At 38.4% G+C, this 14,087-nt stretch overlaps 1 protein-coding gene across 1 annotated transcript; it reads left to right on the forward strand.

Annotated features, from left to right (window-relative positions):
* Window positions 1-8,066: 8,066 nt before the first annotated feature.
* LOC133288403 (transcription initiation factor TFIID subunit 15) lies at window positions 8,067-13,387 on the forward strand. The gene is made up of 8 exons (XM_061486156.1): window positions 8,067-8,200; window positions 8,492-8,659; window positions 9,061-9,416; window positions 9,528-9,713; window positions 10,772-10,855; window positions 12,144-12,222; window positions 12,302-12,428; window positions 12,981-13,387. Exons 2-8 carry the CDS (start codon window positions 8,540-8,542, stop codon window positions 13,184-13,186), a joined length of 1,158 nt encoding a protein of 385 aa, XP_061342140.1. The 5' UTR covers window positions 8,067-8,200; window positions 8,492-8,539; the 3' UTR covers window positions 13,187-13,387.
* The last annotated feature ends 700 nt before the right edge of the window (window positions 13,388-14,087 follow it).

Consider the following 14,087-nt stretch of genomic DNA (forward strand, 5'->3'; position numbering starts at 1 on the left):
GAAATGACCTAGGAATCTGTGCTTATAGTATATATAATCACATTAAGTCTCAATCACACTGTATTAGCGTTAATTGCTATGCTTAGCAATTTAATCCCAAACTTTGGATTTGTAACCTACCCAATTTTACAAGAATTGTCATATTTTTATTATATTTTTCTGAGCACCTTTTGGATACGCGCTTTTCATATTCAGTATCAGTTTCTGGCACCAGTTCTCATTATTTGGACTTGAAACTCGTTTTACAAGTCCTATATATTATTCTAGTAATTATCATGTACTTACTTTAATTTTCCGGGATACTTTTTTGGTACGCATTTATACCGACTAGCAGAACCGGTATCTGCACTTTTCTTCCGAAAAGCGACTTTCAGCATTCTTAATCACTTACTATATTTATTAGAGCCTTATAATAATTATTAGGGTCAATTATGAAATCATTTCATATATTCTCATAATTAATTAATTAAATACCTTAATTAACGGTGCGGGTTCTTACATTCACCCCACCTTTTTAAGATTTTGTCCTCAAAATCAGAAACATACTTGGTCGAAATTCAGGGTACTGCCATAGAAGCTCGTCCTCACGATCCCAAGTACACTCCTCAGGAGTTCTTCCAGTCCACTGCACTTTGACCATCGGAATGATCTTGCTCCTCAGCTGCTTCTCGCCACGATCGAGAATCTTTAGTTGTCCGACGGGAGTCTTTAGGTTCTCCCGAACCTCCACATCATCAGGTTGTACCACGTGCGACGGATCCGCTATGTACTTCCGAAGCTGAGACACGTGAAACACGTCGTGGATGTTAGCCAAGTTCGGAGGCAAGGCAAGCCGGTAGGCAACAGGTCCTACTCTACCAAGAATCTGGTACGACCCAATATATCGCGGGCTTAACTTCCTCACTCCGAGTTCCCGACCAACACCGGTGACAAGTGAAAGTCTCACAAACACGTGCTCACCCTCACTGAACTCCAGTGGACGATGCTTGACATCATAGTAGCTCTTCTGGCGATTCTGCATCTGCTTCAACTTTTCTCTGATCATCTGGATCTGTAAGGTGGTATCTTGGACAAAGTCCAAGCCAAAAAGCTACTTGTCTCCAACCTTAGACCAACAAGTAGGAGTTCGACACCTCCTACCATACAGTGCTTCGTAGGGCGCCATGTCCAAGCTAGCATGAAAGCTGTTGTTGTACGAAAATTCAACCAACGGAAGGTGCCTATGCCATGCCGAGCCCTGATCCAACGTGCAAGCTCGCAACATGTCCTCCAAGGTCTGGATGGTCCTCTCAGTCTGTCCATCAGTCTGAGGGTGATAGGCGGTACTCAATCTCAACTGCGTACCAAAAGCCTCTTGTAGCGCCTCCCAGAACCGAGATGTGAACTTTGGGTCCCTATCACTAATGATACTCTCGGGCACCCCGTGAAGCCTCACAATCTCGCGAACATAAAGCTTGGCCAACTGCTCTGACGAGAAGCTCACCTTTACTGGAAGAAAGTGGGCAGACTTAGACAATCTGTTCACGATGACCCAAAAAGAGTCATTACCAACCTGGGTCTTAGACCAACCGATCACGAAGTTCATGGAAATACTTCCCCACTTCCATAACGGTACCTCAAGATGTTGGAGCTTACCAACGGCTTCAGGTGTTCACTCTCCACCTTTAGGCAAATCAAACACATGGACACATACACCGCTATGTCCGTCTTCATTCCAAGACACACCATCTTGGTTCTTCACGTAGTCGAGACACCCTCTCTGCACTAGCGCCTCGTGGATCTTCCCCACACGCTCGTCCTTGACCATCAAAATCTCCATCTCGAGAAGTGCATCCTCAAACAAATAGGTCACCGTCAGGACTCGAAGTTCCCCAAATGACGTCACGACGTCATACGATTCTCTGGGATCATCAATCATTCCCTCAATAGGGGTGACCTAACCCCACAAACTCTAATCTACACAACACTCGAGTGAGTTGGGTCTTATTCCATGACTCTAACCTCAACAAGACTAGCAATTAAATCAATATCCTCAGAATAAATTCATATTCTGTTCAAAATGTTAAATCGTATTCATGTTTAATTCCACCAATACATGTTAGTTAACCAACTCAATTACATAGTAACGTACCTTAGTTCACGTACACCTGCAAAAATTTCAATTTCAATAACATAATAGCTAAAAACTCTATGTAACGGTATACCTCAATCTCCAGGGTATCTGCAAAATCGAGAGTTAGTCAAAGGTGAAATAACATTGATTTATTATCACAGTTCATGGTACTCATTTCATGCTTAACACTACCCCTGGTGTTAACATGCCAACTACTTACGAAGCATAACAAACTCAACATAAAATCCTAGAGTCATGGAGACCACTCAACTCACAAGCTACTTGTACATGCACTGCCTCACATATACAAGATCACACGTGGCCTTGCCACCAATTCTAAGTGTTACACACTCGGTTTTTCTGAAGAGAATTTCACATCCTCAAATAGAGCACCATCACGCTTAAGTAATGGCGTAAGGCCTCTTACCTTACCACAAAAATGACCGGTGCTCCCAAGGAGACACGCTCAGTCGAAGAAGTCTTTCGTCGAAAGACCCTCAGAACACTACTTCAATTCAGCTAACTCTGGTGGCGACATCCGGTATGGAGCTAAAGCAATAGGTCCACACCAGGCAACAACTCACTGGAGAACGCTATCTCCCGCTGTGGCGAAAACTCGGGAATCTCCTCAGGAACACCTCGAGGAATTCCTTCACCACAGGAATGCCAGTGAGATCCTCATGTGTCCCACTCACCAAACCTCCCAACATGACATAATCAATGTCCCTGCTCACAAGGCTCTCCTAGCCCGTAGCAATAAAAGACGAGGAACTGGTTGTGGAATCACACGGAGACATCTCCACTCACTAGGCACAACTATCAATCAAACAAAACACAAAACTTGGACAACCAATCCTTGCCGAGGATTTCCAAATTGGCCATCGGCAATCCTATCAGATCTACTGAGAATTCACGGCCATCCCACTGAAATGCTACATCACGATGTACAGTGGTAGAATCACAAATTTCTCCGGTGGCGGTAGTCACCTGCAACGATGGAGAAAGCACAGACATGGGCAACTCAAGCCCCACAACAATCGGGGTTGCAACAAACGAATGCGTAGCCCCGGAATCAAGAAAACATCAACCGATGAATCACCAAAAGAAAACAGTACCTCTGACAAGGTTCGGAGCTCGGTCCGACTGCTGCTGATCCAAGGTATACACACGATCAGTCTCTGGTGGTACAGGAAACATCTGGGTAGGAGCCGTCTGAACTGCTGCAGCCCTCGCCATGGACAACAGACACTCTCTAGCATAATGGCCCTCCTGGCCACACTGAAAACAGATAATATGGTCGATATCACACGACCCTAGATGGAACTTCCCACATCCCGAGCATCTGGGAGTAGGAGGTTTCGCTGCACTCCCAGGAAACATCAGAAAGAGGGCCGTCTTAACTGCTGCGGCCCTAGTAACTAAATTATAACAATCCTTGGCCATATGGCCATTCTTCCCGCATTTATAACATAGCAACTCCCCAGTAGCACATCGTCCCAAATGCTCCTTTCCGCAACCTACACACTGCGGGATAATCAAAGGTCTAGTAAAGTTGCTTACCAGAGAAATAGACCTTTTGAATTTGTTGCGCAATTGTTTGACCTGTAGACGCTTCCTTTTACCTCTGACTCCAAACTTCTTGTCCCTCCAGGAAGTGGAACCACTGTTTCCTTTAGCCTCAGATCCTTTAATTTTCTTCACCTCGAGGTTCATACGAATCCTCTCGGGATCACTGCCCTGCTGAATGCAAGTATTAAGGTCTTTAGACATCGATCCAGCTATCCTCTCCATGTGACATACTGAAACATTTTGTATTCCTGCAGCTTGCTCCGCCTTGGTAGCGCGCCTGTAGATAAGGCGGCCTGACTTGCCACATCTGAAACATACGTTTTGTCCTTGTCCGCAAGTACCCAAAGGAGCCTTTCCACACGGAATGCACTTAAGCAGCGATGATTCATTCCCAACAAACAACCCTCCAGCTCCACTCCCACCCTGCTGTGGGGATGGAGGTGGTGGCAGCGGAGGATGTTGGTCGTCATGACGACCAACTCCCAACTCCTTCAATACGACCCCAACCATGGTCATATACGCCAGTCGATTCGCCTCAAGGGCATCCTCCGTGACCTTCTGGTTCGCTTCCCTAACGGCGTCCATCATTGCCACATTGGCCAATCTAGTGGCCTCCTGATCGGCTAACCTAGCCGCCTGTATCTCAGCCAATGCAGTCAGGATAGGATTGGGTTGATCCTCAAAAGTCTCTCGTGTTCTCCCGGATCTCACCATGACTCTGCACAAGTTACACAAATTGTGAGTTGATCAGGCCCACGCACTGAGATCACATATGCATCTTCATAATAAGATTCGATGGAGTAAACACACAAGACAGACACGACCAAACATCCCAGCTATTGCAATACATACATGCTTTTCCCTCAAACCATTGCTCTGATACCATAAATATAACACCCCGTATATATCCGGTAATGTTATCATACTATCGTATTAAGCAGCGCTTAATTAAAAATGCAGAATATCTTTTTCTTTTCAATTATGAAGTCATTAACATTACCAACATGCTTATTAATCAATTAATAAAACATCGCCTGTATGTAATTGTAATAAAACAGCTAACTGAAATACCTCAAAACATAGATATATAAGTGTGTCTCTAGAAGTCACGGAACTACAACCACGTACACCGGACCAACTAGCAGGTTATACAACTCCAATCTAAAAGTACTAACATAAAGTGTCATGGACAATCCCCATGCTCACTCAAATAAGGCAACACGCCCAACATCAGTCTCAACAACAACATAAACATACATAGCGGAAAATATAAACAGCATCCAAATCCAGTCATGGCAGTAATACAACATAATATCATAATCAACTAAGCTCTGACCTCCTGCCGCCAGAGGCATCAGTCACCATACTACCTGAACCTGAAATAAGCATTCCCCAAACGTGGGGTGAGATCTCTAAGAAGAAATCTCAGTAAGACAAGGGGTCCTCAAGGATCTTCCACCCCAAGCTCACTTACATGTGCAATATAAGTTTAAAAGCAGTTCATCAATATCATTTCTAAAATAGTGCAATGCAGCAGATAATCATGTCATGTGTGTCAATTCTATTCTACTGGCCAGAGAAATGCAGGATTTATATACGTCTAATACCCACAAATAGTGCAAGACGCTACTTGCATCCATCCCGGATCACCGTCTTGTATGACGCTACATACTCAGGCTTACCGTCAAGATGGAACAACACATACATATTAAATGACATTACACATAAAGCTCAACAACATTTCATATATCAAAAACATGTAACACAACATGCATATAACCATACCCCCATGGGACATGGTGAAACCACAACATGGCTAAACCGAGGACACGAAAGCTTACCTTGCAAGCTCACTATCCAATGCCACAAGCTTAAAGTCCAACACACAGCAGATCACAATCTGATTTAGGACTAGCAAGTATATCAATAACATAGCTCATAAGCATAAACATAAAGACTACGTTTCTTTGTTACGTTTTACGTCTTAAGGCTTCCCACAAAGCCACAAGCCCTTAATTCCTTGATTCTGACTTAGTTTCAACTCCATCAAAATAGGGTCCACAAACCCATAACTCCAATCTGTATGAACAGTACCTTGCTGTCCTTCGAAAACCCAGAATATCCGGATATATGTCGGGGGCATATCCGGATATCTCCAAGCCCATATCTGGATATCAATATCCGGATATCATATCCGGATATTTCGCGACAGAATGCAGTTTCCACATTTCGCGAGATATCACTCTCAAGGTTCCATTTTATTAAAACTGAAGTTGTAATTCTTTACCGAAAATTCTGAGATTTTAATATGTTAAACTAGACATCACAAGATTTCCAACGACATATCTTATGTCTCATTCAGAGTTGTATAACTCCGGTTATGATTTTCGCAAAATGACTGCTGCCAACTGAATTTCCAGCAACCAAGATGCGACTTTAAACTAACACTGAGATCAAACCACTTATCCAATGGCTACGAAATTTTACAAAGTTGTAGCCCTATGTGTTAGCTACACATAGGTCCAAACGACACTCGATTTGGAGCTCTGTAGCTCAAGATATCGAATTTTTACCAAAGCAGGTTCGTTGCTGTCCCCATATCCGGATATGCCATATCCGGATATTTCACAACAGAGGCCACAAACAGCAGCCTAGCATGAAAATATCCATTTAAAATTCCATCTTTCACCTAGATACATCTATCCCATCGATTTAACATGTATTTTAACACTTAGATCCATCAACCGACGTTCAAATTATCAAAACTCATAATTTTACATCTTTAAATCATATTATTTTCATGAAAACACAAAGGGAAATGTTGAGACATATACCCATGAGCTTCAAAACAGCAAAATGGGTGCTCTTGGAGCTCTCAAGTCAGCTCCATGGTGCTGCCAACAAGGGTACACGAAAATGGCACCCACAACGGTTCTTTCTTCACAAATGTTGCTCCTTGGAGCTCCCACAACCAAGGAGATGGCTCCCAACACTCAAACAAAGAGACTCAGCCCAAGGTACTCACTCCAACAGAGATGAACAACTCAGAAAACTGACCTCTACTTACACCACACACTCTACTAAGTGTTTACAAGGATTTGCTAGAGAAGAAATCAAGGAAAAATGACAACTTGGTGGTTTTTCTCCTAGGCAAGAAGGCAAGGAAGAGAGGAGGCTGGTCAGCAGCTCCAACTCACGTAGAATACCAAAGGAAATGACCTAGGAATCTGTGCTTATAGTATATATAGTCACATTAAGTCTCAATCACACTGTATTAGCGTTAATTGCTACGTTTAGCAATTTAATCCCAAACTTTGGATTCGTAACCTACTCAATTTTACAAGAATTGTCATATTTTTATTATATTTTTCTGAGCACCTTTCCGGTACGCGCTTCTCATAGCCAGTATCAATTTCTGGCACTAGTTCTCATTATTTGGATTTGAAACTCGTTTTACAAGTTCTATATATTATTCTAGTAATTATCATGTACTTACTTTAATTTTTCGGGATACTTTTTTCGGTACGCATTTATACCGACTAGCAGAACCGGTATCTGCACTTTTCTTCCGAAAAGCGACTTTCAGCATTCTTAATCACTTACTATATTTATTAGAGCCTCATAATAATTATTAGGGTCAATTATGAAATCATTTCCTATATTCTCATAATTAATTAATTAAATACCTTAATTAACGGTGCAGGTTCTTACAGCAACTGTTATCTTTTACATATATATATATATATATATATATATATATATATATATATATATATATATATATATATATATATAGGGCTTATCATTTTTCAAGCTGCCGGAGATAATTTTATCTTCGACTACTAAATCATAACCATACAAAGATGGATCAATGACAATAAAGGAAGAGAGAGAAAAACAGAATCATAACTATTCAAAGGTGAATAAATTAATATAAGGAAATAAATAAATAAAACGACGTAGTTTTTGGATGACCGGAGATAAACTTATCTCAAGTTGCCGGATAAATATTTTTCCCATATATATATAATTGTGTAGAGTTCACGTGGTCTCATATAAATAAAAAGAGAAAGAAAAAATATAAGACTTATACATATTTTTATGTGTGTAGGAGATAAATTAATTTCCTATAAATTATAACCGTTGATTGATGGAAATCAATGATTAGTATTTAAAATGACACAAAATTACATCCTTTAAAAAAATAAATATTTTTTCCTAAATAAAATAGAGAAAGGTTATACTTACTACTTGTTACTACCAAATCGTAACCGTTGATTTCCGTCAAGCTATCGGTTATAATTATTGCAAATAAAATGTTATGTAAAAAATAATAATAATAGAGAAAAAGGGAAATTAGGAATTAAGGATTACAATCGGAGGAGGAAGAAGAGAACGGAGACTGAAGAGGGAGTGGGAAAGAGCGAGAAACCACAGATCTGCGAGAGAAGAATAGAGGAAGCGCGTGTTTGTTTTGTTCGCGACACTTCAATCGAGTATCGACCTTCTCCGATTCCGGTAACTCCTCCGATTTCGTTTCCCTCCGCATTCTCCCTTGTTTCCCCCTTTTCTCTTGATATAAATATATGGTTATAATTGTTATTGTTGTCAAACTCAAACCTCATAGAGAAGAATATTGGTTAGGGATGTGGTAGTTATAGGGTAATTACTGGTTTGATTTCTATCTTCACTTTTCTAGTTTTTCTTGTGTGCATCCGCATTCTCCTTCAATTGCCTTGCTTGTTTTTTTCAGTTTTTTTTTTTTTTATTCTGTCTAAAGAAAATTTGTGTGTTTGTTTGTTTTCTCAGAGCTCTGTGGTGGTTCTCATTGCTTTTGTTTCATGAGAATAAGACCCCATGGCAAGCCATCCTGCAAAATTTGCTCCTTCAAATGGGTCTGTCTATGTATGCAACTTGCCTTATGGGACTGACGAAACTATGTTGGCTGAATATTTTGGCACCATCGGATTAGTAAAGGTATGGAGTATGTGCAGATATCATTTAAATTGATGTTATCTTATTGTCCAAGTCCAAATTTATTTCCTTTATCATGAATGAGCGGAAATTTTATAAGGAATGTAAATATTGTCACATATTGGGGGTGTTTAGTGTTTTTATTATGGTCAGGTTGGAATCTTATATTTCTATGTAAGATGTGATTATTTATACGAAATTGTGGTTTTTTATCCTTGCAAAATTAGGTTTATTTGGGATTGTCTATATGAAGACTAAAATGAACAATAGTTTCGAATTTTCAATGAATCATTGATTTGATGTTTGTTGTTTAATTTCTCTCTCCTCTTTATATTGTGCCTGTTTTTTCTCTGGGGTGCATTCTGTTTCTTAGTCCTATTTCATTTACCATTCATGCTTTGCAGAAAGATAAACGTACAGGAAGACCAAAAATATGGTTATATCGAGACAAAGAGACTAATGAACCAAAGGGAGATGCTACTGTAACATACGAGGATCCGCATGCTGCTGTAGCTGCTGTTGAATGGTTTAATAACAAAGATTTTCATGGTAATATTATTGGAGTTTTTATAGCAGAGTCAAAAAACAAGGATGATCAAGCATATAATTCAGTAGTAGAACCAAGTGTTGCTGATAATGTTGGTGCACTAGAGGAAACTACCAGGGATGTTGATGGTGGTAGTGGAAGAGGTAGAGGCCAAAATGATACTTCAGGCAAACCATGGCAACAAGAGGGCGATTGGTTGTGCCCAAATACAAGGTCTGTGATATGAAATTGGTGAGCAGCTCTTTCTTTCCCTTTTACTCACTGCTTCAGTCATTATAGATGATTTAGTGTAGAGAGAATAATTTTTTTTCCTTCTCATGGCAGTTGCTCCAATGTGAATTTTGCTTTTCGTGGTGCGTGTAATCGCTGTGGAAGTGCTCGTCCTGCTGGTGCTGCTGGTTTTGCAGGGGCTGGTGGCCGTGGAAAGGGACGTGCTGGACAAGAATCTGGGGAAATTGGCCGTCCAGGTGGTGGAGGACTTTTTGGTCCCAATGATTGGCCTTGTCCAATGTATGATTGTGTCAAATTGTCCCAGTGTCCTTTTTTCTTTTGTGTTTGGTTTCTTTAAAAATTTTGTTGTTGAAATCCAAAATTCATTATTTGAGTGATAGCATTTGGAAATTTCTTATAAAATAATAAAACATGTTGCCCAGCTGCATCAATACCTTCTTGTGTTCTATTATTTTGGAAGAAGTATTGGCAACCATTTTAAACATGAGTAAATTGATATATGATGGTGAGATATACGTTTATATTCATATGATACATATACACAACCTATATGTGTGCATAAAGATGGCTCAAACACTCTTACCGCTTCCTGTTTAATTGATGTCAATTCATCCCATACCCTACTTTTGCACTCTGCAAAATTGGCTGCACGAGGTTTATTAATTTTTGTTGGAAATTGCACGTACTCATCTTCATGTATTATCCCAATTGCATTCCCTCTTGCCTTAACTATCAATTTGGCACATCCCATCCTCTGCTATTCAAGTTGTCTGTGAAATTGTAAAGGAAGCAACCATCATGTGACTGAGGTAAATCTAGTTGCCTTTCCAAACTCCAGAGTCACATGAGGTCTGCTGGTTCTGTTACAACTTGTGGACAATTTGACTGTTCAGAGGCTGTTGGTAATGGGATGATGGATTAGAACTTTGCATGAGGTTTTATTTGAAAATGACCATCAGTAATCACTGGTAACTTCTTTGACACTTTTATTATCCTTTCCCGGGTTTGGATCCATGGCCCCAGCTACTGAACCTCTCTTTCCTCTGTCTCTCCTGTTCTTGTGGCAGTTGATTTTGCATTTTCAATGCATTTTGATTCCAACTGGTATAGTAATATGTGGCAAGGTTGCATACTGTTGGGACTTGGGAGTTTAGTGCAAGCTGGCTATGATTTATGGAATTATGGTCAGGTCTATCATCATTGAACACTTGCCTGAGGAAGTTACACCTGACATACAACTTGAACATCACATACATGCTGTTGTGGTTTATGCAGTATTTTTAAAATAAAAATTTAATATAATGATTTGTCTTTCTTGTGTTTTTTTTTTTTCTTAGGTGTGCCAATATCAATTGGGCAAAGCGGACTAAATGCAATATTTGCAATACAAATAAGCCTGGACATAATGAGGGTGGTGTAAGGTATTATGTTTGATTCTTTTTATACCCTGTAAATGATAGTTAAGGAGAAAATACATTTTTTTGTTAGAAAAATGAAAAATTTGTATAAACACATGCTCTGTCTTTACTTTTAAAAAACTGAATTAAAAGCTTTAATGTGTAAAACAATTTTAAAAAGAAGTTCCCTAAAAATAGGAATTGGATGTAAGAGATGGGACTGTATGACTATTTTGAATGGACAATTTTCTCTTCTCTGTTAATTTATATTAAAAATAAAACATGGACTTGAAAGAAAAGAAAAAAATGGATGCCATTTGGGGAGTCCCCTTTCTATGGTAGTAGATATACATGTCTATGTCTTATTGTTCTTGTTAAATTCATAAGCAAATGTGCATATAAAAAATATCATGCAATATGTGCCAAATGTGATTTGACTGTTAATGTGTCATTGTACATGTGATTTATGCCATCGTACTTTTAATCCACTGAGAATTAAGAAACTAACTTTTAAAGGGCTAGTATATTAATATAAAATGTTGATTTCAAATTGTCTAGTATATATTTCTTATTTGTTCAAAATCTCACTTAAAAATTTGATATGTATGGGAAAACTGAATAATCATTTTATTCTGCCTTACGTGATTAGACAACTTTGGTTTTAGCTGAGTTGTATATTAGGGAGTGAAGTACAGTGTTGATTATTGTATTTGTGCTTATAGCATAATTATAGACCTCCAACCAACTCTCCAATATGTTTTTCAAATAGAAATTTAACGTGAACTTCGTTTGTGAAAATATTAGCAAAGATGTTTTTCACTATCATTTCAGTATTTCACAGCATAAAGCATCTTGTTGCAATCAAACTTCAGTAAAGCTTTTTCATGGTAACTATCCCTTATTTATGCTTGGAAGTGTGTGGGTGTGTGTCTGATTTGTATCCTTAAGTCTGCTTTGTAAAATGTATTGCTTTGTGTTTTCTGGGGAATACTGTTAACTCTGTCCTTCTGGGAGACTGGGAGAATGTCAAATTAGGAAGTCTTGGCAAACTAATTTCTGGTTAGTGATAAAATTGACCTAAGTCAGGATATATTGTTAATCCGGTTAGTGTTTGTTTTAAACATGGATTAACCATTTTTTTTAATTTTGGTTTCAAATTTGGAAATGTTGGATTTCCTAGATCACAATTCTCCCCTCCAATTTTCATGTGCACAACTTCATTTTAGCGCCTGCCATACTATTCAATATTCTTTTTTTTAAATGTGGTTGACATTACTCTGCTAACTTAGGTTTGCACTTTCTAATTATACAGAGGGGGCCGAGCTGGAGGTTACAAAGAGCTTGATGAGGAGGAAATAGAAGAAACTAAACGTCGTAGGCGGGAGGCTGAAGTAAGATTGATCAAAAGTTTGATCATCGTACATGTTATATAAATTACCGTGAATTTATAATTTGTATTTTTACTGTTAGGATGACGGGGAGTTGTATGATGAGTTTGGAAACCTTAAGAAGAAATTCCGTGCCAAAACTCAGCAAGCTGAAGCTGCACAAGTGCTTCCGGGTTCAGGGCGTGCTGGTTGGGAGGTTGAGGAACTAGGTATTGTTGCATATTTAAAATAGTTTATATTCTATAAATTCATTACAGCTTCGTGAGCTAGTCAAGCTCTAAAAGCCCCTACGTCCTCCACCACACTTTTCCCATATGCTCCCTAGCACTAATACATTTTTGAATAATCATTATGGGCATAATGGAATAATCATTATGATTGCATATGTCATCTTTTTCCTTTTTTTATTTCTTTTTTCATTTATCCTTTTTAGCATTCTTGCTCCATAGGCTTTGTGCAACTGGTTGATCGTCCTACACTAATGTCTTGCATAAAACTAAATTGAACTGGTTATTGGTTTTGGAGTATTTTATAAAGGTGGGAATTGTCATCAATGCCATGTTGACTTAGCTCTCGTGGCTAGTTCGTGTATGGATGTGTAGTTAAGTTCAAGTCATGGTAACAAATATCCAATTTACAAAAAATAAGAGTTATATATGTTAGTGTCTCTCTGATTACTGATCATTTAACGTGTTTTTATGAAATTATGAATTAGTTGGACCTGCAGTAACCAAGTTAGTCTGTAATAATACCTATGGCAGGGATTGAAAGGGATGCTAGAGAAAGAAGTAGAGACAGAGGAAGGGAACGTAATGATGGGGAAAACAGGAACAGAGAGCGAAATGAAAAAGAGCGGCAAAGCGGTCGAAACAGAGAGAGGGACAGGGGAAGAGATCGAGACTGGGACTATGTTGATCGAGATAGAGATTATGGGCGAGATCGGGACCGAAGTAGACACCGTTATTAAAAAATAGCAGCAAAAGTGCATTGCATTTTGATGTATTGACTACCATACCATGATGTGTTGGGTTTTTTGTGGAAGGATTTCAATTGCTTTAAATTAAATCTGTATCTTTAGGGGTTAATACGCGCAATCTGATGAATGTTGATTTTACTTGGCATTGACCTTTTGTATAACCTAAGATATTCATGCTTTTAGTCTTTTTACAAGGACAACTTTCTATTTGAGAATGTTTGCAATAGATTGAACCTTTAGTTTGTAGTCAATCATTTTTTATTTTTATTTTTGTATGTGTATCAATTTGTTGTTTTATGAATGGAGTAAAAATTTGGAGGAAACGACCGAAGAACACAAGTAATTGGTATGCTAAACCACCTGACAATCTGTTGCCTTCTCCATAGGTGTGCTTAAAATGCCTAATTCCGAGTCCATTTGTTGGACAGTGCTGCTTTGTATATTAAATTTGAAAACTTTGACGAACAAAGTTTAGCACATGTGGAAGATAGTTGAGTTCATGCTGACAAATGTTTGATTTCTCACAATGTGTATGAAAAATGTTTTATCAGGAGAGGTTTATTCATTTAATGTGATATCTTGTATCGAAAGATTAGTCTTCGGTAGGAGGATAGAGGATACTTTGGGAAATCATTTTTTTTTTTTGAACGGGTTAATTAATTTAATGTTATTTTGAATATTTTTTCTTAATAATATATGTAAAGAAAAAACAAAAATATGAATATTTATTATATAAAATATAACATACAAAAATTCGATATACTCTACCTATTAGCAAAAAAATAACAATTAAGAACAAGTATTAGAGATATAAATCAATTCAATTGAAGGCTATAAAAAAAAACGATAAATGTATTAATTTTTTTTATCTATTTATATTTTTTTATAATTC

This window comes from Gastrolobium bilobum, unplaced genomic scaffold, assembly GCF_033153095.1.
Source record: "Gastrolobium bilobum isolate Gb01-03AN ecotype WA unplaced genomic scaffold, APGP_CSIRO_Gbil_v1 utg1578, whole genome shotgun sequence".
In the NCBI taxonomy this organism is placed as follows: Eukaryota; Viridiplantae; Streptophyta; class Magnoliopsida; order Fabales; family Fabaceae; genus Gastrolobium; species Gastrolobium bilobum.